A 25,074-nucleotide genomic window follows, 5' to 3' on the forward strand; every position below is an offset into this window, starting at 1 on the left:
GATTCTTTGGACTGAAAATGATTGAGAAGGTTAAAAAAAAAAAAAAAAGCCTCCAAAAATAAGTTTACATTTCAACTAGAGGTCTACGTCAAGTGATGCTACAATTCTGCCCAAGTGTACCATCCCACTTGTTTTTCCTCCATCTCTCTCTATAAGTTTACATTTCAATCTAGGAGCCCGCTGAGTAGCTCAGTTGGTCACATGGGTGAAGTTTGGGAAGAAAGACTAAGGGTCGAGTCTCATCAGCGACAGTATCGAAGTAACCTCTCAAAGTGAGGGGATCCTTGTACGCATTAAGCAAATGTTAGGGTCCTTTGGAGTTGGAGATCAGATCAACCTTAAGGGAAGAAAGTTTACCAGCCCAGAAGTACTGTATTCTTTAATGCTATACTAAACCATCATTAATTCTTACTAGTGTAGAATTGCAATATACATTCATGTATAACCATGTCAAGAAAACCTTTGGTTAGCTGCAAGATTGCAAAGGCAAGGCGAAATCATTAAAAAAAAAAAACAAAACAAAAAACAAAAAACAAAAGGCTTACAAAACCTAAGAGCAAAAGGCATACATGTCTGTGATATAGTCAATGGCCTAACAAAACTATTGAGAGCAAATTAAAAAGTGCAACAAGCATCAAGGCCTCTATTTCTTTAAGCACATTCTAGTCAACGTCATCACATTAGCAGGTACATTCAACGACACACATAGGCAATATAATGCTTAAGTAACATCTTTATCTACATTTACCCTTTTCATCGATTTCAATCCATGTACATTAATTTCAATACTTTTTCATCATGGTTTAATATGTGTACTAGACTCTCACCTCCCAAGTAATCATAAATCAAGAATGAATGTCTCTCACTAGCAAAAAAATTATATAATTTTACAATATTTTAATATCTAACATCGGCTAAACTATGAACCTTATTTAAAAAACTTTTGAGATTGCACAATTAATCTTCTTGCCCAGTGGCCTTAAACTTCTTTATAGCAACTATTTGACCACTTGGTAGCTCAACTTTGAAAACACTAACATGTCTGGCCTCAATCACTAATATATACAATATCTCGAATTCGAAGTTCCCAATCACATTAAGGATACTTTTATAATATGCCACTTCCCCATCTAAACTTAATATCTTTAGCACTTTCATAAATGCTTTATATTGTTTGGGATTGAACCTTCTACCTAATTGTATGATATATCAATAAAATCTAAACCAAAACTAGAACACTTGGAAATGCTTGATGGAATGTACATGAAAAATTATATATTGTGCGATAAGATCATAATCTGTAAACTTTTCATTATCTTCCCATTTCATACTACGCATTTCTTGATTTTGTATTGGAGTAGAAATGAAACAATATAACGATTACAATATAAATTAGGAAGATAAGAAATTATTGATCATTATTATTCTTAGAAAACCAAGAATATATACAACCAAAATTAAAGGATAAATAGTATGCAAATGAAGATTAATGTCGTAGTCAGACAGTGGGAAATTCAAGACCAAACAATTGGCTAAGTGTGATATGAGGAAACAAATTTGAAGGCTGCATTTTCTTGGACAGCAATGCAGAAACTTGGAACATGGTTGGCCGAGATCCTGGATTGAAATTCAGATATGCAAATGCTATCTTTGCAATCAACACCAATTCTTCCGCTTCATGTTTCCCAGGACTTGAAAGTCGAGGGTCCAACACCTCCTTTAAAAACACGTTTTGGTTTTCAGATAATGAAGACGATGAAATTGATGAAACAAGTTCACCAGGATGTCGTCCCATAATCACTTCTAAAACTACCACTCCAAAACTGAACACATCACACTTTTCGTTCACTTCCATTGTGTAAGCAAACTCTACAAACAAAATCAAAATAGGAATAAAAAATATGATATATAGCTGTATATACAGTTTATATAATAAAAAGATTAGGACAATAAATACCTGGAGCAGTGTAGCCAAATGTTCCAGCAAACGAAGTCCAGTTCGATGAATTAGAATTCAAGAGTCTAGCCGTGCCAAAATCAGATATATGAGCCTCGTATTCATGATCAAAAAGAATATTCTTGCTGGATATGTCTCGGTGTACAATGGTAGGGAAACTACCCTGGTGCATGTATGATAATGCTTTTGCCACAGCTTTAGCAACATTCACCCTCTTAATCCAATCAAATTCTATTGATTTTTCATCATGGCTCAATACTTGCGCTAGGCTTCCACCTTCTAAGTACTCATAAACTAGGAACGAATGTCGCACATGAGAACAAAAGCCATACAGCCTAACAGTATTTCGATGCCTCACCTCACTTAAAGTACGAATCTCATTTGAAAAACTTCTGAAGTCTCGAGACTCATCTCCTTGTATGGGTTCATTTAATTTTTTTACAGCAAAAATCTCACCATTGGATAACTCAGCTCGAAATACACTTCCGGATCCTCCCACTCCAATGCAATATCTTGAATCAAAGTTGTCTGTTGCTTCTGTTGGGTCCCTCCATGTGAAGAAGCAAGATGGCAGACAAAGAAAATGGGACACTCACCTAATCTTTGTTTGTTTCCCTTTTGTCCTTAATGGATGAGGAATATTCCACAATATTTTATTCCTCATTTTCTTGGTCTTCTCTCGGTAGTATTGGGCAGCAGAGGAATGAATTATTTTAATTCCCATTCTTCTCTTTTTTTTTTTTCGGCCAGTAGAGAGAAACACAGAGAGGCAGTGAGTTCGGCAGTTCAGCAGAGGAAGAAAAACTCATCTTTCTTCTTCCTCTTCTTTTGGCGTTCGGCGGTTCATCAGCAGAAGGAACAAACTATTTTCTCCTTCATCTTTGGTGTAGTTTTGCCGTGCTATTTTGTCGTGGGTTTGCCTAGCTCTTGGGTATTTTCTTCATCAAATATTTAGAGAGGTCAGCTTATTTATTCCAGGCATCTCTTTGGATAATCTCGTAATATTTCTATTCATTTTTATCCTAGTCTTGGAAATTGAATATTTTGAGTACGAGATATTATTCCTTTTAGCCTGTGAATATTATAAGAATGTATTTGGCCTAGGAGTTGTTGTATTAGATGATTTGTAGATGTTTGGCTCGTGTGGTAGCCTGAAACTTTGTACCCAAGATTTGTGATATAGTGGAATATTTTGTTGTTGGTGGCCCGTGGTTTTTCCCCGTGGTTTTGGGGTTTTCCACGTAAATCTTGTGTTCCTTGTGTTCATATTTATTTTTGGGCTATTGTGTATTATCTCGTATTTGTGTACCGTGTCGGGTCTGTGATTTTGATTGTCACAGGAAGTGGGATTTTTCCCAACAGCTTCTACTATGCTTTCATATGCAATATTCCCATCAAAATTCAATATTGCGAACAAATTTTCTCTGGATGCCCTTGGCATTTCTTTGATGCACCTTCTTAGTGGAATCAACCATATGACAACAACCATCGCAACAACACCAATAACTCCAATCGGTATCACTATCTTTAAGACTAAAGTTGTTGTTTTGTGACCTTGATCTGTCTTCTTTTCAGGAGATCCAGAAGAACATGGCTTCAAAGCAGCAATGTTGCCACACAAATCTTTGTTGTTTCTTAAGGATTCAAATGTAGCATTTTCAAATGCTTTGTTGTTTGGGAGCACTCCTTCCAACTCATTATAGGATACATCAATCGAAACCAAACCTAAGCATTGAGCCATGCTTGATGGGATGGAGCCTGACAACTTATTGTGTGAAACATTCAGGCTTTGTAAGGATATTAATCCTCCAAACTGTTGTGGTAGCTTGCCGGTTAGCATGTTTTGACTGAGATCAAGAGTTTGAAGGAACTGCAAGCTTCCTATATCATAAGGAATCCTACCATCAAACATATTTTGACTGAAATTCAAGACAGTTAACTTTTGACAACTTCTTAAGCCCTCTGGAATGAAACCAATGAACCTATTTGCAGCCAAGTCCAATTCTGTGAGCAAAGACGATTCCCCAATTCCTAATGTAATGTTGCCAGACAGTTTGTTGCCAACCAACTTTAAAACACCCAAGGAATGTAGAGTACTAAAACTCTTTGGAATGTTCCCAACAAGTTGATTGAAGGAGAGATCAAGAAATTCTAGATGGGATGCATTTGCAAGTTCAGGTGGGATTTTCCCAGAAATTCTATTTTTGGAAATCTTTAACGCTTCTAGCTTTGAACAAAGACCCCAGTTTGAAGATAGCTGGCCATGGAAGTTATTGGAACTCAAATCAATGTAAGTTAGGTTTGGATAAATTCCAAAATCTTCAGATATGTCCCCAGAGAGTTTGTTATGTTCAAGCCTAACTCTTTGAAGGGTTGTGCAGTTTTTTACGCCCTTGGGAATGTTTCCACTAAAGTTATTATATACAACTGAGAAATAGGTTAGTGACTTGCCAAGGCATAAATTCTCTGGCAAAGGACCTGAGAAATGATTACCACCTATTTGAAAAACAACTAGTTTTGCACTAATATTATTTAGTTCTAATGGAAGGTGACCACTAAGTTGATTGAAAAATAGACTAAACTTATTCAATTTTGTTAAGTTTCTAATTGAACTAGGTATTTGACCAAACAAAAAATTTGAGGACAGATATAGTTCGACAAGGGAGGATAACAATCCAATTTCCTTAGGAATATGATCAAAAAGTTTATTATCATCGAGCGAAATGAATTCTAAATTTGTCAGGCCTCCTAAAGAGATTGGAATTTGACCAGTGAAGTTATTAGAAAATAAGGACAAATACCTCAAATTTGACAAATTTCCAATGGTAGCAGGAATGCTACCAGAGAGTCCATTTTTATAGAGATACAATGTCCTTAAGTTCTTCAAATTTCCAATTGAAGTAGGGATTTGACCAATGAGATTATTTGACTCGAATTTCAAATCAATAAGGGATGTCAATAACCTAATTTCTTGAGGAATGTGACCAGAAAGTTGATTTGTGTGGAGTTGTAGAATCGTTAAATTTCTCAAGTTCCCTATAGAAATAGGAATTTCACCCATGAGGTTGTTCGAGTTCAATTCCAAATCTACTAGCGAATTTAAATATCCAATCTCATGAGGAATTTGACCAGAAAACCAATTTTTATAGAGACACATAGTTGTTAAATTTTGAAAGTGGAACATATCTTTAATAAAAGAAATGCTACCATTGAGAGAATTTTTAGAAAGATCAATAATTTGCAAATGGAACAAGACGAAAAATTCAAATCTTGAAGAGTACCTTTTAACCCGTAACCAGAAAGATTCAAACTTATAACACTCCCATCTTTATTACAAGTAACTCCAATCCATTTGCATGAATTGCTACCAACCCATGATGAAAGTACTTTTTGACTTTTGCCATCAAGACTAGACTTCCAAGTTAAAAGAGCACCTACTTCATTTCCTACTTGCAAATAAGGAAAAAATGGATTTGTGTTCGTAGTATTAGGAACAGGGGAAGAAGAAGAAGAAAGATGAAGGGATAGGAGGTGTTTAAAAGTAAGCAACAGTAATAGTATATATGCAGGCTTTCTCATTGTGACACACGAGGAGAAAGTGTATGTTGTGTTTACTGGGTGAATGCAGAAGGAACAAGGAGGCCAGGTATATAGATTCTGGGATTTAGTCTATGTTGTAATAATAATAATAATATTATTATTATTATATAAACCAAGTGGAGCAAGTAGCAGGAATGGATTTCGGAAGTTGCTTACTTGCTTTAGTGATTAATTATATGTTGTGTGTCATTATGTGTGTGGAAAGAATAAATCCATAAAACATGAATTAGTGTAGTGGTTGAGTGATTAAGGGAATTGGGTAGAAAGGTATCAAACATGGAGTAGTTGTGTCTGATGTCTAGTGCTATTATGGGACCAAGCACTCACATGAAAATGGAATTGCTAGCATGCATTATGATTATCCTATAAATATGTTGTACTTTCATTTGTGTAAAAATTGTAGTGTGTAAGGAGTACCGAAACAAAGCAATAAAATTTCTACTCCTAATCAAATTCATTCGTCCTTTCCCCTCTTTCTCTCAATTAAATACATAGATATATTTGATTAAATATATCTAACATTTGGTATCAGAGCCTATCAACCTTCCAACCCCGAGATATTTTTTCCTAGTAAAATATGGCCAATAATTTCAATATTGTATGGTCGGGTCCTAAATTAGATGGGAAACTCGATTACAATTATTGGCAAATTATGATGACCACACATTTGAAAGCTCAAAATCTTTGGAGCTATGTTGATCCCGGTCTACCAGATGGAGCTGATGCAGCTGCGACACGGCGAGATCAATTGGCGTTGGGACAAATTCATCAAGGCGTCCATTACTCTATTTTTGGGCAGCTAGCTAGTGCTCAAACGGCAAAACAAGCTTGGGACATCTTAGAGGTGTCACACAAAGGAGTTGATCGGGCACAGAAGTCTAAGTTGCAGTCGTTGAGAAGGTTGTATGATCGTTGTGAGATGACCTCTACAGAAATGGTAGATATGTATTTCTCTCGTCTTATTGATCTTGTAAATAAGATGAGGTTATACGGAGACACAGTTGAAGATGGTGCAGTGGTTGAAAAAGTTCTGCGAACGATGCCGATGAAGTATGACCATGTGGTGGCTTCAATAACAGAGTCACACGATACCGAGGAATTGTCAATTGCCGAGTTAAAAGGTATGATAGAAAGTCATATTGAAAGGATTGCGTCAAAATCGGAACCACTAGCAGAAGAAGCTTTGAAGAGCCAAGTCACCTTTAATATGACTAGCTCTAATCAAAGAGGTGGAGGAGCTGGTAGAGGTCGTGGAAAAAGTAGAGGAGGATTCAGAGGAAGAGGACGTGGTAACTCAAATCAAGGAAGGGGACGAGGTAACTTCAATCAAGGAAGAGGTGGAGGTAATAATACCAAGCAAGGTAAATTTCCATTTAATTGCTACAATTGCGGCAAATATGGACACAAAATTGCAGATTGCTGGTATAAAGAGGATGGTCATGAAAATCAAGCAAATGTTGCTGAAAAATCTGGTGATTGTTCTACTGAATCTGAAACCTTATTTTTGGTCAGTAACAGTTTGTCTGCAGATGAAAACATATGGTTCTTGGATACTGGATGTAGTAACCATATGTGTGGGAAGAAAGAATTGTTTTCAGAGTTGGATGAATCAATACGATCTGAGGTGACATTTGGAAATAAGTCAAAAGTGCCAATTTTGGGAAAAGGTAAAATCTCTATTCAATTGAAGGATGGTACTCACAATTTTATATCCGATGTTTTCTATGTTCCTGCATTACACCAAAATTTGTTGAGTATGGGACAGTTGTCAGAAAAAGGATATAAAATTAATATCACTCAAGGGTGTTGTACCATTGTTGATGCCAAGGGAGTTTTGATTGCAAAGGTAAATATGTCTCAAAATCGACTATTTCCTTTAAAAATCAACCATGCACTTCTTACTTGCTTTAATTCTGAAATCCGTGATGATAATTGGTTGTGGCATATGCGGTTTGGGCATTTTCATTTCACCGGATTAAATTATTTAGCAAGAAAGAAACTTGTTTCTGATTTGCCGATTATTAATGTTCCTGACAAAATTTGTGAGAGTTGTTTGATTGGGAAGAAGCATAGAGAACCTTTTCCTGTAGGCAAGTCTAAAAGAGCGACAAAGCAGTTGGAGATTGTTCACTCAGATCTGTGTTCATTGGAAGTTCCTTCAAATGGAGGTTGTAAGTACTTTGTTACCTTCATTGATGATTTCAGTAGAAAAACATGGGTTTATTTTCTGAAACAGAAGTCAGATGCATGTGATGTTTTTTAACAATTTAAGGTTTTTGTTGAAAAACAAAGTGGTTATAAGATTAAGATTTTGAGAACTGATAGAGGTACAGAATATATTGCTTGTGATGAATTTTTAAAGAAAAATGGTATTCAGCATCAGATGACAGCTAGGTACACTCCACAACAAAATGGAGTGGCTGAGAGGAAAAATAGGTCTATCATGGACATGGTAAGATGCATGATGAAATCTAAAAATCTGCCTAAACCTTTTTGGGCAGAAGCTGTTGCTTGTGCTGTTCATGTGTTGAATAGGTGTCCAACTAAAAGCGTTCGTGATAAGACACCTGAGGAAGCTTGGAGTGGGAGTAAACCATCTATCAGACATCTCAAGGTTTTTGGATGTTTGGCATATGCACATGTGCCAGATCAGTTGAGAAAGAAGTTGGACGATAAAGGTGAGAAGTGTATTTTTATTGGTTATAGTGACATTTCAAAGGCTTATAAATTGTATAATCCTGAAACTCAAAAGGTTGTTATAAGTCGTGATGTCACTTTTGATGAATATGGTGCATGGGATTGGTCAACTAAAGAAGAAAGGTCAGTTGTTGTTCCCATTATTCCTGATAATGAGCAATTGGTTTCAGATAATGTGCAATCTTCTTTACAGCCAGAGTCATCAGTTCGGAGATCTCAACGCGAGCGTCACTTACCAGCTCGTTTGGAAGATTATGTTTTGGGTAATGATAATGACTTGACTGATGAAGAGATTGTTCAGTTTGCTCTCTTTGCAGATTGTGACCCTATATCATTTGAGGAGGCTGCTACAGAAACTCATTGGCTTAAGGCAATGGATGAGGAGATTTGTGCCATTGAAAAGAATGGTACTTGGGAGTTAACAGAATTACCTCCCAAAAAGAAGCCAATTGGAGTAAAGTGGGTTTATAAAACCAAATACAAGTCAAATGGTGAGGTTGACCGTTTTAAGGCACGGTTGGTAGCAAAGGGTTACAAACAAAAACCAGGTATTGATTATTTTGAGGTTTTTGCTCCTGTAAGTAGACTTGATACTGTGCGAATGCTTATTTCTCTTGCTGCTCAAAATGATTGGAAATTGTTTCAAATGGATGTCAAGTCTGCCTTTTTGAATGGTTTTCTTGAAGAAGAAATATATGTTGAGCAACCTGCAGGGTATGTGAAGAAAGGGGAAGAAAATAAGGTTTACAAGTTGAGAAAAATTTTGTATGGTTTAAAACAGGCACCCAGAGCATGGTATGGTTGCATTGATTCTTATTTTGTTGAGAATGGTTTTATGAGATGTCCTTATGAGCATACTCTGTATGTCAAATACACAGATTTTAGAGAAATTGTTATAATCTGTCTGTATGTTGATGATTTGATTTTTACTGGAAACAATTTGAAACTAATCTCAGAATTCAGGGAGGCACTCATTAAGAAATTTGAAATGACTGATATGGGCCTTATGTGTTACTTTCTTGGTCTTGAAGTTGTTCAGATGAATGGTGGAATCTTTATTTCACAGAAGAAATATGCTGCTGATATTTTGAGAAAAATCAAAATGGAAAACTCCAAACCAGTTTCAACTCCAGTAGCTGAAAAGTTGAAGATGTCCAAAGATGAGTGTGGTAAGAATGTGAATGTTACAGCCTATAAAAGTCTAATTGGGAGTTTGAGGTATTTGGTAGCTACAAGGCCAGATATTTCTTTTGGAGTTGGAATACTCAGCAGATTCATGGAGGAACCAAAAGAATCACATTGGGTTGCAGCAAAGCGAATTCTGAGATATGTCAAAGGTACGAGTAATGATGGAATTTTTTACTCTACTAATGATGCTGTGAAACTTGTTGGATACACAGACAGTGATTGGGCTGGAGATGTTGAGACAAGAAAAAGCACATCGAGATATGCTTTCTATCTTGGTTCTGCTATATTTTCTTGGTCTTCAAAGAAGCAGCAGATTGTAGCACTTTCAACCGCAGAAGCAGAATACATTGCAGCAGCAAACTGTGCTACTCAAGCAATTTGGCTTAGAAGAATTTTGGAGTTTTTGCAACAAAAGCAGGAGGCACCTACAACAATTTTTTGTGACAACAAGTCTGCCATTTCGTTGTCCAAAAATCCTGTTTTTCATGGTCGCAGCAAACACATTGATATCAAGTATCACAAGATCAGGGAGTTGGTTGCTGAAAAACAAATCAACATTGAGTATTGTGCAAGTGAATGCCAAGTTGCTGATATCTTTACAAAACCATTGAAGACAGAGACATTTCTCAAATTGAAGAAGGAAATTGGGATGACGAATTTATCCAACTTGGTTTAAGGGGGTCAATGTTGTAATAATAATAATATTATTATTATTATTATATAAACCAAGTGGAGCAAGTAGCAGGAATGGATTTCGGAAGTTGCTTACTTGCTTTAGTGATTAATTATATGTTGTGTGTCATTATGTGTGTGGAAAGAATAAATCCATAAAACATGAATTAGTGTAGTGGTTGAGTGATTAAGGGAAGTGGGTAGAAAGGTATCAAACATGGAGTAGTTGTGTCTGATATCTAGTGCTATTATGGGACCAAGCACTCACATGAAAATGGAATTGCTAGCATGCATTATGATTATCCTATAAATATGTTGTACTTTCATTTGTGTAAAAATTGTAGTGTGTAAGGAGTACCGAAACAAAGCAATAAAATTTCTACTCCTAATCAAATTCATTCGTCCTTTCCCCTCTTTCTCTCAATTAAATACATAGATATATTTGATTAAATATATCTAACAGTCTAAATATTATTTTGATACAGCCTCGAAGTCTTATCAAGTTGGTATTCAATTTGCATTAGTATTATAAGTTGTTCAGCATGATAATCAAGAAGTAATATAATTAATGAGAATCCTGTGGGGAAATTTCTATTGCTTTAATTTCCTTGACTAATTGTCATCTTACGTTCATTTATTGCATGCACCATTATAGATTGGTCAGATTTATTGCATAGCTTTATATCTATTTTTTTTTCTTTGACTTTGATACTTGCATAGTTGCATTCTATAATAATAATAATAATAATAATAATAATAATTATTATTATTATTATTATTATTATTATTATTATTAATTAATTAATTAATTAATTTAAAAACCTATCTTAACTAAAAATTTGAAGTGTTGGTACGTTGATTATCTGATATAAAAATTGAAGTATATGTTTAATGGTATTAATGTGAATTAATACCAAAAAGATTAAGAAAATAAAAAAACTAGACAAGTAATTGCACCAAATAAAAGTCTTAATCCTTGTATCCAAATTCAGTACAATATGTGTCCCACTTATTACATAATGTAAGCTACTTATATTAGACAAATGACACACAATTAAGTGAATTTTTCAATATAATATTCTAATAATCTTATTAACGTAATGCTTCGAAAATAAAAAATATTCTTAATGTAATAATGCCTTCCTCTTCCACTCCCCAACGATCATGTTAAACTAGGTCATGTCAAGTCGAATCTTCATGTTGGTGTGGCCGAGTTCATTTAGGCTCACCAACCTCAACTCTTATCAATGTTACAAAAGAAAAAATAACAATAAAATCTTGAAACTTCACATTCACTTAAGTGAACCCATATTCCCTTGAACTAAATAAAATCATATAACATCCCAAAAGAGATGACCAAGTGAATAGACAACTCTTAGCTTGTCTTCCTAATGGACTTTGCATCTCCTTGGTTTATGTGTTATTATACAAAAATAGAGTTAGTTTACTCAATTTACACCATTTAATAATGGTTGTAGATTTCCCTCATCACCCAAAAAAAAATAAAAATAGGGACATATAATACAATAATAATAGACCATGGTGCGTATAGCAACATGCTCCCAAAACATCCTTGTTTTTTCCAACTTTAATTTATTTTTCTCTTTTTCTTTTTGTATAAATAAAATTAATTAATGCATAAAAAATATATTATTCAAAATTCTAATTGAAATCTTTTAAATAACACTAATATTAATATTTTTCTTTCAATTTTGTTAACATATAAATTTACATGTACATAAAGTCATTACTATTTACTTTAGGTACATAAATCACTATATTACTATTCGTTTATAAAGTTACAATTGTAAGTGCATATATTTACTATTGTAGCGGCTATAGGTTTTCAATCACCCAAACATTGCATTAGTATGACCATATTTGATGATTGTTAAGGTAGGACGTATGAAGGACATAGGGGTTGATTAAGAATTAAGATGAGATGGCATCTTATTTTACTATAGTGTACGAAAACATACAAGCTAATTAATTAACCATCCCATCAAAATATGTGTGTCCACAACCCAAGCCGCCACAAAGGGTAAACTTCTGACTTGAAGAAAATGACACCACCATTCACTTGAAACAAATATCCAAACGAATTAGGGCGATTCAATTGAGTGCATTGACCTTTCATTGGCGATTTTTTTTTATAAACCAAGAGAAACTTTCATTAAGTTAAATCTGAAGCCATCCAACACACTATAAATAATAGACGAATGGTTGTAGAACCACTCCGAATAATCAGGCGAAGAATTAGACTGCCTTGCAAGTACATGGACAACTTGGTTCGTGATCTTTTGGTGAAAGAAAGAAACACATTACAAAAATCTTGCCATAGGTGTTTAATATCATCAACAATGAGATGGAAAGAAGACACTCCGTCTTTGAATTTCAAACATTGGACAACTTGTAGAGTCTGATTCTACCCTGCTCCTCGCCTCGATGAGGACAAAAATAGAGAAATGGAGACGGTGATAGGGGAATATTTGATTCCCTGACGGAGATGGGGAGTACTCTCCTTACCCCGCCCCGAATATATGCATACGTACATACATAAATACACACACACACACATATATATATATATATATATATATATATATATATATATTATAATATAAATATATATAAAGCGGCATGCTGTACTTTTATATATATATATATATATATATATATATATATATATAAAAGTACAGCGGCATGCGTGTTGTACTGTTGTCTAGCATGCTTTATATTATTATTATTATTATTATTATTATATAATATTAAGAGAAAATGACACTTTTCCCTCCTGAGTTATATGTGCTAATGTGCATATAGTAGCTTTTCTCCCTTGAGTTATTAAAGTGATGATTTTTCTCCTTGTAATATTATATTAAATAGACATTTTTGTCCTTAAAAATAACTATTTCATTTATTTTTCTTCTCCAACAAATTATTTCTTATATTTATGGAAGATCACGGTTCGGTTCGAACATATTCGGATACTATAACAATTAAACCTAAATAGTATGGACGGTTATGGTTATAGTTCAAAGTCGGAAAAAATAAAATAAAATAATTGATTTGTAACGATAATCGTCCATACTATTTTGATATAATTGTTATAGTGTCCGGTTAGGGTCGAACCGAATTGTGGTCATCCATACATATAAGAAATAATTTGTTGGAGAAGAAAAATAAATGAAATAGTTATTTTTAAGGATAAAAATGCAAGGCAACACAACTTCAGCAAATTAAAGATAACACAAATCCATCACACTTGTATATTATAAGTATTAACACTTGGTTGGCAACTTGGCATACCTAATATAACTACTATATATCCTTCTTTAAAATGTTCAATAAATCTTTTCTATTTACCAATGCAGCAGCTGCCCGCCCCCTAATTTACACTAGTATATATACAATTTCTTTTTAAAATGAGCTAGAATATTCCCTAAAAAGGAGTTCAAATTTTGAATGTAAGAGGTGCGAAAATGTATAATCCTATCTCTAAAGATTAAATGTATGAAATGTGACGTTGGAGTTAATTGGGTAGAACACAACTTATGCAACTGGTACATTCACCATCAATAAATTTGATGAACAATTAAAAAACATATTTCCATTTCATAGAGCTTAGAAATTTTCTTGATTACATATATATAGTATGCAACTTAATTAAGATTAATGTTGTATTCAGGGAGTGGGAATTTCAAGACCAAACAATTGGCAAAGTGTGATATAAGGGAACAAGTCTGAAGGTTGCATTTTCTTGGACAACAATGTAGAAACTTGGAACATGGTTGGCCGAGATCCTGGATTGAAATTCAGACATGAAAATGCTATCTTTGCAATCAAAACCAATTCTTCCGCTTCATGTTTCCCAGGACTTGATGGTCGAGGGTCCAACACCTCTTTCAAAACAAGGTTTTGGTTTTCAGACAACGAAGATGATGAAATGGATGCAACAAGGTCACCTGGATGTCCTCCCATAATCACTTCTAAAGCTACCACTCCAAAACTGAACACATCACACTTTTCATTCACCTCCATTGTGTAAGCAAACTCTACAAATAAAATCAAAACCAGAATAAAAATTGGGTCTTTAATTGTGAAGTTTATATAATTAAAAAGATTAGAGATCCAAAAATTGGGGGCGATATTGACTCGTTGGGCTTTAGTAGGTTAAGAAAGTGTATATGGACAGATACTACAGGTAGCAAGGTCAATAGTACTCAAAAAAAAAAAAAACAAACAAACAAAAAAAGATTAGAGAAACCCCAATTAAGTTGGTTAGGTTTTTACTTGATAACTAAAATGCTATAAGTTTGACTCCTCGTAGGATTTGCCTTTTTTGATTTGAGTCGGTCAATTATGAGCAACTTAGGCTGCTTTACCTCCATGTGGTTCAATAATAACTAGAGTCGCAATGCAAGAGTTTACACAATGCACACTCTTTGATATAAAGTGGTCGCATGTTTCCCTTGACAATCAAATAATTAAAAAGATTAGTATATATAATAAATACCTGGAGCAGTGTAGCCAAATGTTCCAGCAAACGAAGTCCAGTTCGACGAATTAGAATTCAAGAATTTAGCCGTGCCAAAATCAGATATGTGAGCCTCGTATTCATGGTCAAAAAGAATATTCTTGCTGGATATGTCTCGGTGAACAATGGCAGGGAAACAACCGTGGTGCATGTATGATAATGCTTTCGCCACAGCTTTAATAGCATTCACCCTCTTAAACCAATCCAATTCTATTGATTTTTCATCATGGCTAAGTACATGTGCAAGGCTTCCACCTTCTAAGTACTCATAAACTAGAAATAAATGTCGCACATGAGAGCAAAAACCATACAACCTAACAACATTCCGATGCCTCGCCTCACTTAGACTGCGAATCTCATTTGAAAAACTTTTGAAGTCCCGAGATCCATCTCCTTGTATGGATTCATTCAACTTTTTTACTGCAAACACCTGACCATTGGATAACTCAGCTCGAAATACACTTCCAGATCCTCCCATCCCAATGCAGTATCTTGAATCAAAGTTGTCTGTTGCTTCTACTATGCTTTCATATGCAATATTCCCATCAAAGTTCAATACTGTGAACAAATTTTCTCTTGATGCCCTTGGCATTTCTTTGATGCACCTTCTTAATGGAATCAACCATATGACAACAACAACCATCGCAACAACACCAACAAAGCCAATCGGTATCACTATAATTAAGACCAAAGTTTTTGTGTTGTGACCTTGATCTGTCTTCTTTTTGGGAGATCCAGAGGAACATGGCTTCAAACCAGCAATGTTGCCACACAAACCTTTGTTGTTTCTTAAGGATTCAAATGTAGCATTTTCAAATGCTTTGTTGTCTGGGAGCGTTCCTTCCAACTCATTATAGGATACATCAATGGAAACCAAACCTAAGCATTGAGCCATGCTTGACGGGATGGAGCCTGACAACTTATTGTGTGAAACATTCAGGCTTTGTAAGTATATTAATCCTCCAAACTGTTGTGGTAGCTTGCCAGTTAGCATGTTTTGACTGAGATCAAGAGTTTGAAGGAACTGCAAGCTTCCTATATCATAAGGAATCCTACCCTCAAACATATTTTGATTGAGATTCAAGACAGTTAACCTTTGACAACTTCCTAAGCCCTCTGGAATGAAACCAATAAACCTATTTGCAGCCAAGTTCAACTCAGTGAGAAAAGACAGTTCCCCAATTCCTAATGTAATGTTGCCAGACAGTTTGTTGCCATCCAACTTTAAAACACCCAAGGAATGTAGAGTACTAAAACTCTTTGGAATGCTCCCAACAAGTTGATTGGAGGAGAGATCAAGAAATTCTAGATGGGATGCATTTGCAAGTTCAGGTGGGATTTTCCCAGAAATTCTATTTCTGGAAATCTTCAAAGCTGCTAGGTTTGAACAAAGACCCCAGTTTGAAGATAGCTGGCCATGGAAGTTATTGGAACTCAAATCAATGTAATTTAGGTTGGGATAAATTCCAAAATCTTCAGATATGTCCCCAGAGAGTTTGTTATGTTCAAGCCTAACTCTTTGAAGGGTTGTGCAGTTTTTTATGCCCTTGGGAATGTTTCCACTAAAGTTATTGTATACAACTGAGAAATAGGTTAGTGACTTGTCAAGGCATAAATTCTCTGGCAAAGGACCTGAGAAATGATTACCACCTATTTGAAAAAAAATGAGTTTTGCACTAATATTATTTAGTTCTGATGGAAGGCGGCCACTAAGTTGATTGATAAATACACTAAACTTATTCAATTTTGTTAAGTTTCTAATTGAACTAGGTATTTGACCAAATAAAAAATTTGAGGACACATATAGTTCGACAAGGGAGGATAACAATCCAATTTCTTCGGGAATATGACCAAAAAGTTTATTATCATCGAGCAAAAAGGATTCTACATTTGTCAAGCCTCCTAAAGAGAAAGAAATTTGACCAGTGAGATGATTAGAAAATAAAGCCAAAGTCCTCAAATTCGACAAATTTCCAATGGTAGCAGGAATGCTACCAGAAAGTCCATTTTCAGAGAGATACAATATCCTTAAAATTTTCAAATTTCCAATTGAAGTAGGGATTTGACCAATGAGATTATTTGAGTTCAATTCCAAATCAGTAAGGGACATCAATAACCCAATTTCTTGAGGAATGTGACCAGAAAGTTGATTCGTGTGGAGTTGCAGAATCTTTAAATTTCGCAAGTTCCCTATAGAAATAGGAATTTCACCCATGAGGTTGTTCGAGTTCAATTCCAAATCTACTAGCGAATTTAAATATCCAATCTCATGAGGAATCGGACCAGAAAACCAATTTTTATAAAGACACATAGTTGTTAAATTTTGAAAGTGGAGCATATCTTTAATAAAAGAAATGCTACCATTGAGAGAATTTTTAGAAAGATCAATAATTTGCAAATGGAACAAGGACAAAAAATTCAAATCTTGAAGAGTACCTTTTAAATCGTAACCAGAAAGATTCAAACTTATGACACTCCCATCTCTATTACAAGTAACTCCAATCCATTTGCATGAATTGCTACCAACCCATGATGAAAGTACTTTTTGGCTTTTGCTATCAAGACTGGACTTCCAAGTTAAAAGAGCACCTGCTTCATTTCCTACTTGCAAATTATTTGCAGGCAAAAATGGATTTGTGTTTGTAGTATTGGGAATAGGGAAAGAAGAAGAAGACAGATGAAGGGATAGGAGGTGTTTAATAGTAAGCAACAATAATAGTTTATATGCAGGCTTTCTCATTGTGACATACGAGGAGAAATTAAAGTGTTTTTACTGGGTGAATGCAAAAGGAACAAGTAGGCCAAGGTATATATAGATTCTGGGATTTAGTCTAAATAATATTTCGATACAGCCTCGAAGTCGTATCAAGTATGTATTCAATTTGCATTAGTATTATACGTTGTTCAGCCGGATAATAATGAAGTAATTAATATAATTAATGAGAATCCTGTGGGGAAATTTCTATTGCTTTAATTTCCTTGACTAATTCTCATCTTGCGTTCATTGATTGCATGCACCATTATAGATTGGTCAGATTTATTGCATAGCTTTATATCTATTTTTTTCTTTGACTTTGATACTTGCATTGTCTCTATGTGCATGTCCCACTTATTACATAATGTAAGCTATTTATATTAGACAAATGACACACAATTAAGTGAATTTTTCAATATAATATTCTAATAATCTTCTTAATGTAAATATGTAAATGCTTCAAAAAAAATTTAAAAAAAAAAAACAAATCTTCCTAATGTAATAATGCCTCCCTCTCTCACTCCCCAACGATCATGTTAAACTAAGTCATATCAAGTCGAGTCTGATCTTCATGTGTGTTGGACTGACTTCATTTAGGCTCACTAACCTCAACTCTTGTCAATGTTACAAAAAATAAAATAACAATAAAATTTAGAAACCTCACTTTCACTTAAATGAACCCACATCCCCTTGAACTAAATAGAAGCATTTAACGTCCCGGAAGAGATGACCGAGTAAATGTACAACTCTTGTCTTCCTAATGTAGTTTACATCTCCTACGTGGTTTGTGTGTTATTATATAAAAATGGTAAAAAGTTTATCCAATTTACGCCATTAAATAATGGTTGTAGGTTTCCTTCATCACCGAAAAAGAAAGAAATAGGGACGTATAATACAATAATCATATCACGGACGACCAAGGTGCGTGAAGCAATATGCTCCCAAAACATCCCTATTTTTTCCAACTTTAATTTATTTTTCTCTTTTTCTTTTTGTACAAATAAAATTAATGCATAAAAATATATTATTACAAATTCTAATTGAAATCTTTTAAATAACATTAGTATAGATATTTTTTTTCAATTTTGTTAATAAATCTACATGTGCATAAAGTCATTACTATTTACTTTAGGTATATAAAATCACTACATTACTATTTGTTTATAAAGTTACAATTGTAAGTACATATATTTACTGTTGTAGCTATAGGTTTTCAAATTTCAATCACCCAAACATTGCATTAGTATGAACATATTTGATGATTGTTAAGCTAGGGCGTAGGGGTTGGTTAAGAATTAAGATGAGATAGCATCATATTTTACTATAGTGTATGAAAGCATACAAGCTATGAAGCTAATTAAGCATCGCATCAAAATGTGTGTGTCCACAACCCAAGCCGCCACAAAGGGTGAACTTCTGACTTGAAGAAAATGACACTACCATTGACTCGAAACAAATATCCAAATGAATTAGGGCGATTCAACCGAGTGCATTGACCTTTCATTGGTGAATTTATTAAAGTGTGTAATGATATAATATTAAAATTGTGTAGTCCATTAAAAAAATTTCGAATCAACTACCATGTAAGAACCTCTGTTATCATTCTAAATAGGTAATCCTAAGATCGAATCTAGGAACTTTGATTCTTTGGACTAAAAATGTTTTAAAAAGTATATATAGAACAAATTTCAAAAAAAAAAATGACTCTGAAAATAAAGAAGAGAATATATAATTTGATTTAATGCGCGGCTGGCATTTTGGTTTAATATTACCCTCTATCCAGATAGTTTAGTTAGTAGTTGGCAAAGAAAATTTACAATTTCCGCTAGAAGCCTTAAACCTGTGAAGTAGTAGTTGGCAAAAAATCTTTACAATATCCGCTAGAAAAAGGGCGTGAACCTTGTGGTTAACAGCCACACGCTCTAACCAACTGAGCTATTCCTGCTATGCTTTCATAATTCTTTTGAGGGTTTTGAGGGTGTAAAATTAATTCATTAAATCAACGGCAAGACAATCAACAAGAAAAGGGAGAGGGGCGTCAAGACAATCAACAAGAAAAGGGGGAGGGGCGTCAAACCACTCCCCGCAACCTGGCTCAGAAATGGCCTCCCGAGCAACAATGTGGGCAGCGCAATTCACAGATCGCTTAACAAACCAGAATTTGACATCACTTATCAACGATGCCAATTCTTTAATATCGTCCACTAACAATCCAAAAGCAGAATGAAAAGAAATACTACGTAAAGCATTAAACAAAAGTTGTGAGTCGGTTTGAAATTGCCAATTTCTACTAAATTAGCACTACTATTAAGCCAAAAATATATAAGAGTATATATATTGTAATGAGAGAAGGTGCCCTAATAATAAGCTAATAGCTAGAGACAAGCATCTGAAAATTTCTTTAAAAAAGGATTTAAGCATTGATCAAAATATTCAGATGTTGATGATGATTTGGTACCTATACACAATTCCTCCAGCTCGGAGTTCCATTAAAAACACACACATTAGCACTCACCCAACTGATTCTATACCAACAAAATAACCGGCATGATACCTATCTTCAAAACTAATAATAATACATCAGTGTGGTATATATAAATCACAAAATACACATCGATCTTCACTTTCTCATTTACTTCACCATTCTGTTCAGAGGGATCCTCTCGTCCTGACGTGTAATTGTATCCATAGGAGAAATCATTTGAGGCATCGACATTCCCACTGAAACAATGATCTCTGAAATGCAAGGCAACACAACTTCAGCAAATTAAAGATAACACAAATCCATCACACTTCTAATCTAAAAACATAATAAGTCTCAATCAAGGTTATATCCTTGATTTATGTCCCTCTTTTTGTATGCTAATAAATGTATACATTTTGCTTTAAATCTTGTACACTTCAATGTTATTAGACAAAAATGTCCCTACTACATTCTTGTTATACAAAACTACCCTTACACCGTTATAACACCGTTAATTTTAACTCCATCATTATTACCATACACCTATATCTATCATATCTTTTTCCTATTCTTTAATTATCATTTTATTAAAATCATTATATAATTAATTTAATGGTTGATTATATTTTAATTAAATTTCTATTAATGGTAAATCATATATGTGTGTATAAAATACATATATTATTTGTGTAAATATAATTCGAATTATAAATTTTAATTATTTGTATTTATTAATGTTTTAATATTGGGCATGAGTTTTCGCACAAAATACTAGTGTATATTATAAGTATTAACACTTGGTTGGCAACTTGGCATACCCAATAAAACTACTATATATCCTTCTTGAATATGTTCAATAAATCATTCTATTTACCAATCTAGTAAAACTACTGCCAGCAGACAGGAAAGATAACAGAATTACCTATGCCTTCTCGAATAGACAAATTAGGCCTTATGATCTCTTTGGAATTAATTAGAAATATGTCTCCAATATATAAATGATTTGTAGGGACATACACACTGCATAACTCTTCATCGCCATTATGAGTCTGCAATCAACTTCAAACAGTTATGATGACATATATTTCAATTCGAGTAGCATAAACAGTAAACACCGAGAAATATCAAGTGGGTCCGTGTATCCCGAGAAAGAGGAACTAAAGCTCATTGGAATCAACTTGAGAGTAACTATCTCTACAATCTAAATACATGATGTTGCAAGCACCTGAAGAACAAGTGATGACGTTATGAAACCAATCGCATATTCACCAACTCGGGGGTGACGGATGATTGCAACTTCCTTAAAAGCAGTGGTATTTTGATCTGTACGAAAATACCAAAAGAATAACCAAGGAAACCCATAAAACAAGCAACTATTTTCTTGTAAAGCTAACTTTAGATATGCAACTTTCAAGCGCTGAGGAAGTGAGGGGAAGCCGAACATATTACATTTCAACCAGAGGTCTACGGATGCTAAAAGGCACACTTAACACAGGTAGAAATTCAATTAATCTAGTTCATTTAAAAGTGCATTAAGGTTTCCGGAAAAATAAAAGTCAAATGAAGATAATAACCTGGAGATATAGCAGAACTAATTTGTTTGGATGCAGAGTATATGTGTTTTACAAAGGGCATTCGCTTGATAAACCATTCCCCTATCCAGAAGACAGTTGCACCAAACCATGATGAGGCAAAAACACCAATGAAAAATACAAATATTAATGATGTGATGAATCCAAGTCCTGCAGAAAGAAAGAGAAGGACTTAAGGAAGAGAAACAGTTTGCAAACAACCAGCAGCACATGCTTGAAGCCATTGCATCAGCTGGAAGTGCTAATTTAATACATCACCGTCAATACCAAAAAAATAAATAAATAAATAAAAGAAAAGAAAACAAAGCAGAGAGAGGGAAACATCAAACATCCATGACAAACCAGATTCACAGGCCCAAACAACTCTTTTGTTGTTTTATCAGATTTGAACATATTTTAGTCCTCCGAAGGACCATTTTGATAAGACTAAAATATATTGTAGCCTTCCATAAGACTAAAATAAATACAAATTTGATGATCAAGGATATTGGACAAAACTAGAAGTCATTGACCAAAGTGGCAAAATTACTATAATCGAGGGACCATTTTGATAATTTACTCAATGGAAAGAAATACACCAAAAAAAAAAAAAAAAAGCATCTTAAGTAATGTATTGTAGTGCTCTATTTAAAATTTTAAAGGATATGGTGGCAAGGTAATTGATTCTTATGACTCACCAAATACATTGATGCCAAGCCTTTCATAGATGGGACTGAAGAAACCATCAACAAATTGAATAAACCACCATGTAATGAAGAAAGTAACCGCCACAGGGAAGAGAACAACACTGTAAAGTGGTAAAGTTAGAAAAGAAAGTTAGAACACAAAATACTTCAGTATAGGGGATGAGCACTTGACCTACTTGGCCTAACTCATTACCATCCAGTCATGAACTTCTTGGAAACCCAACTTTGCAGAACAGCATAGCAAGCCTGAAACAAGCGAGAATAATATAATAGTAACTATCATAATAGCTAGTGCAGCAATAACGATCACAAGTGATGCTACAATTCTGCCCAAGTGTACCAGCCCACTTGTTTTTCCTCCATCTCTCTCTATAAGTTTACCAGCCCAGAAGTACTGTATTATTTAATGCTATACTAAACCATCATTAATTCTTGCTAGTGTAGAATTGCAATATACATTAATGTATAGTCATGTCAAGAAAACCTTTGGTTAGCTGCAAGATTGCAAAGGCAAGGCGAAATCATTTAAAAAAAAAAAAAGAGGCTAAAAAAACCTAAGAGCAAAAGGCATACATGTCCGTGATATAGTCAATGGCCTAACGAAACTTTTGAGAGCTAAAAGTGCAACAAGCATCAAGGCCTGTATTGCTTTAAGCACATTCTAGTCAATGATAGCAGGTACATTCAACAACACACATAGGCAAACTTAAGTGCAAGTGGAATCTTTTAAACTGAAGACAATCAATCACGAAGAAGATCTAGACACAACATCTTTGTAAATAGGAGTACATCCTCCCTTCTAGAATCCTAAATGATTCACTTTGTTTGAATTCACATCACCTCAACTACAAAAATTAATATATTTAATAAAGGAAAGAAATATTGGAAATTACGCCACATTTACTCCAATTCTAGGTTTCCATTTCTTCAGTTTTCCTTTCTCTAGTTTTCCCTTCTCTATTATCTGCTTTTCTTTTACATCCAAATGTACAAGTAAACATATTCTCTATTTTTTCTTTTATTCAGTTTACACTCTCCAGAAAAATGGAGAATTCCTCAGTAAACACACACATTTCATTAGATTGTTGCAATTTCAGCACAAAAGTTGTACTTCCTTATTTCCTTGATGTGCACAAACAGCCTAGTATTAAATCCAAGAGTTTTCTTAGCGTTATAATGTATGAGTAAACACAAGTCACCAAGTCCTTCCTTGGTCAGATAATAAATCTGGTCACAATATTCAACTTCCATTTTATTTTATATTAAGTTCTATTTTCCTTTAATTTTTTTTTAACGAACAATTCTTTGTCTATAAAGAGTTCAGAAATTATTAGCCACTAAAGGAAAACTATTAATCCTAGTGAGATGGTGCAAATCAAGGTAATTGATTAATACATGCGTAAAAGCGTGAGTTTCGGATATATATATAGCGGAGATTTAGAACCTTGCGAGTAGAGGAATTGGGGGAATTAGGAGGAGATTTAGCAGGATCTTCGGGATCTTCTTGCCCCAACTGATGGTGGAGATGGTGGTGGTGGTGGTCGCTCCGGCGCGGCGAACTCGACGACGACGTTGACTCTTTCTTATCATCTGCCATTTTCTGAAGGACCGTTAGTGTTCGGAAATCCGGAGAGTTGGGGATTTTCCGGCTGAAATGGAATATCCAAAATGAATGGATTTCAAATCAAGCAATCACGCATGGAGATGGACCCAAGGACGGACAACAACGAAAAGGCTTAAATGTCGATTTGGCCCTTGTATTTTATCCCAATTTATGATTTTGTCCTCCTCTGTAACAGGCCGGGCGTTTGGTACGACTGAAATGCAATTTTATTCTTACTAAATTTCATTAAATTTACAATTTTATTACGGAGTATTTGGTTTTAGAAAATTATAATTTTACAACAAATAAAAATTTTGTCATTCAGCCAGAAGACTATCCTCCGTCCCAACGAGTTAGTACCAAATGATTTGCTCCATTCACTTGGATAAGGATCAAAATCCCAACTTCATACTTAAAAGGTGAGGTATTGAACCACCACGCCAATTATATTAGTTCACTTCTTCTCTTTTAATTCTTAGTAAATCTATTCATATATATCCAAAAAAAATAAAAATAGTGAGGCATATATGGGCCTCGTGTTTGCGAATATGTCTTTTGTAACTACTCTCAAGTGGGCCTTCTAGAATCTAGAAATGATTGAATTTGCCAAAGATCAGAAATGAAAAATGGGTGCAACGTGGCCTTCTGATAAAGCCCATGTAGATTTAGTTGCGTTAATTTTTGCGTGATATGAATCGGCTCCAAATTTTGTGATGTGATGTAAAGCTTGAATAAGATTTGCTTGCTGGAAAGTCTTATTTATTATTCGTTATTTTAATAAAGTTATAAAGAAAGGTTAAAGGTACCATTTGTTTTCATTTTGCGCATTGCATGCTTTCGCAATCAAACCACATGTCATATATATATACATTTCCAAACTCAACATTTTTTCTTCACATTTTAAAAAAATGTGTGCATTTATTACAATTAATTAATAAACCACTAAATAATTTGTACTCTCATTTTATTTCATAATTTTTAATAATTTCTAATGCATTGCTTAATCATTTATTTCAATAATAATTCACTCAATTTTTAAAATAATACAGATCATATGATAAAAGTATATACTTCAAAGAATATAATAAGTAATTTTAATAAAGTATAATATAAATATTAGTGGTATAACTTATAAGCTTGAACTAGTCAGACTCAATTTGATAAATATCAAATGTGATTATTATTATTATTATTATTATTATTATTATTATTAAAGTGGGTTTAAATTGCCAAAGACCTTATGGTCAAGGGTTTCGAGTCTTAGTGAGGGCAATATTGACCAATAGTACTAAAAAGAGAGGGGAGTGGGGGGGGGGGGGGGGG

General features: G+C 34.2%; 3 protein-coding genes across 3 annotated transcripts; all 3 read right to left on the reverse strand.

The window, feature by feature from the left end:
- Positions 1-1,420: 1,420 nt before the first annotated feature.
- Positions 1,421-5,114, reverse strand: LOC116012896 (MDIS1-interacting receptor like kinase 2-like). Its single transcript, XM_031252568.1, has 3 exons — positions 3,289-5,114; positions 1,958-2,505; positions 1,421-1,869 (listed from the first exon to the last, which is right to left on the reverse strand). Exons 1-3 carry the CDS (start codon positions 5,112-5,114, stop codon positions 1,499-1,501), a joined length of 2,745 nt encoding a protein of 914 aa, XP_031108428.1. The 3' UTR covers positions 1,421-1,498.
- Positions 5,115-13,798: 8,684 nt separating this feature from the next.
- On the reverse strand, positions 13,799-16,962 carry LOC116012903 (MDIS1-interacting receptor like kinase 2-like). Its single transcript, XM_031252575.1, has 2 exons — positions 14,631-16,962; positions 13,799-14,169 (listed from the first exon to the last, which is right to left on the reverse strand). The coding sequence occupies exons 1-2, from the start codon at positions 16,960-16,962 to the stop codon at positions 13,799-13,801; spliced, it is 2,703 nt and encodes a 900-aa protein (XP_031108435.1).
- Positions 16,963-19,796: 2,834 nt separating this feature from the next.
- LOC116002232 (protein LIKE COV 2-like) lies at positions 19,797-23,853 on the reverse strand. The gene is made up of 7 exons (XM_031242324.1): positions 23,593-23,853; positions 22,342-22,394; positions 22,140-22,249; positions 21,445-21,612; positions 21,096-21,193; positions 20,793-20,919; positions 19,797-20,142 (listed from the first exon to the last, which is right to left on the reverse strand). The coding sequence occupies exons 1-7, from the start codon at positions 23,743-23,745 to the stop codon at positions 20,039-20,041; spliced, it is 813 nt and encodes a 270-aa protein (XP_031098184.1). The 5' UTR covers positions 23,746-23,853; the 3' UTR covers positions 19,797-20,038.
- Between the last annotated feature and the right edge of the window lie 1,221 nt (positions 23,854-25,074).

Source organism: Ipomoea triloba, chromosome 1, assembly GCF_003576645.1.
Source record: "Ipomoea triloba cultivar NCNSP0323 chromosome 1, ASM357664v1".
Classification (NCBI taxonomy): domain Eukaryota; kingdom Viridiplantae; phylum Streptophyta; class Magnoliopsida; order Solanales; family Convolvulaceae; genus Ipomoea; species Ipomoea triloba.

Bases quoted from the DNA above. Each gene is read 5' to 3' on its own strand.
- LOC116012896 (XM_031252568.1), bottom strand. From the start codon at position 5,114: ATGTGTCTCTATAAAAATTGGTTTTCTGGTCAAATTCCTCATGAGATT. The intron at 2,506-3,288 runs TCAAAATCACAG...CTTCACATGGAG, and splicing joins AATCCCACTTCCTGTGACAA to GGACCCAACAGAAGCAACAG. The intron at 1,870-1,957 runs GTATTTATTGTC...TTTTGTTTGTAG, and splicing joins ATTTGGCTACACTGCTCCAG to AGTTTGCTTACACAATGGAA.
- LOC116012903 (XM_031252575.1), bottom strand. From the start codon at position 16,962: ATGTGTCTTTATAAAAATTGGTTTTCTGGTCCGATTCCTCATGAGATT. The intron at 14,170-14,630 runs GTATTTATTATA...TTTTATTTGTAG, and splicing joins ATTTGGCTACACTGCTCCAG to AGTTTGCTTACACAATGGAG.
- LOC116002232 (XM_031242324.1), bottom strand. From the start codon at position 23,745: ATGGCAGATGATAAGAAAGAGTCAACGTCGTCGTCGAGTTCGCCGCGC. The intron at 22,395-23,592 runs GTTCTAAATCTC...CGCTTGTTTCAG, and splicing joins CCAATTCCTCTACTCGCAAG to GCTTGCTATGCTGTTCTGCA. The intron at 20,143-20,792 runs GTAATTCTGTTA...CTTGCATTTCAG, and splicing joins GTCTATTCGAGAAGGCATAG to AGATCATTGTTTCAGTGGGA.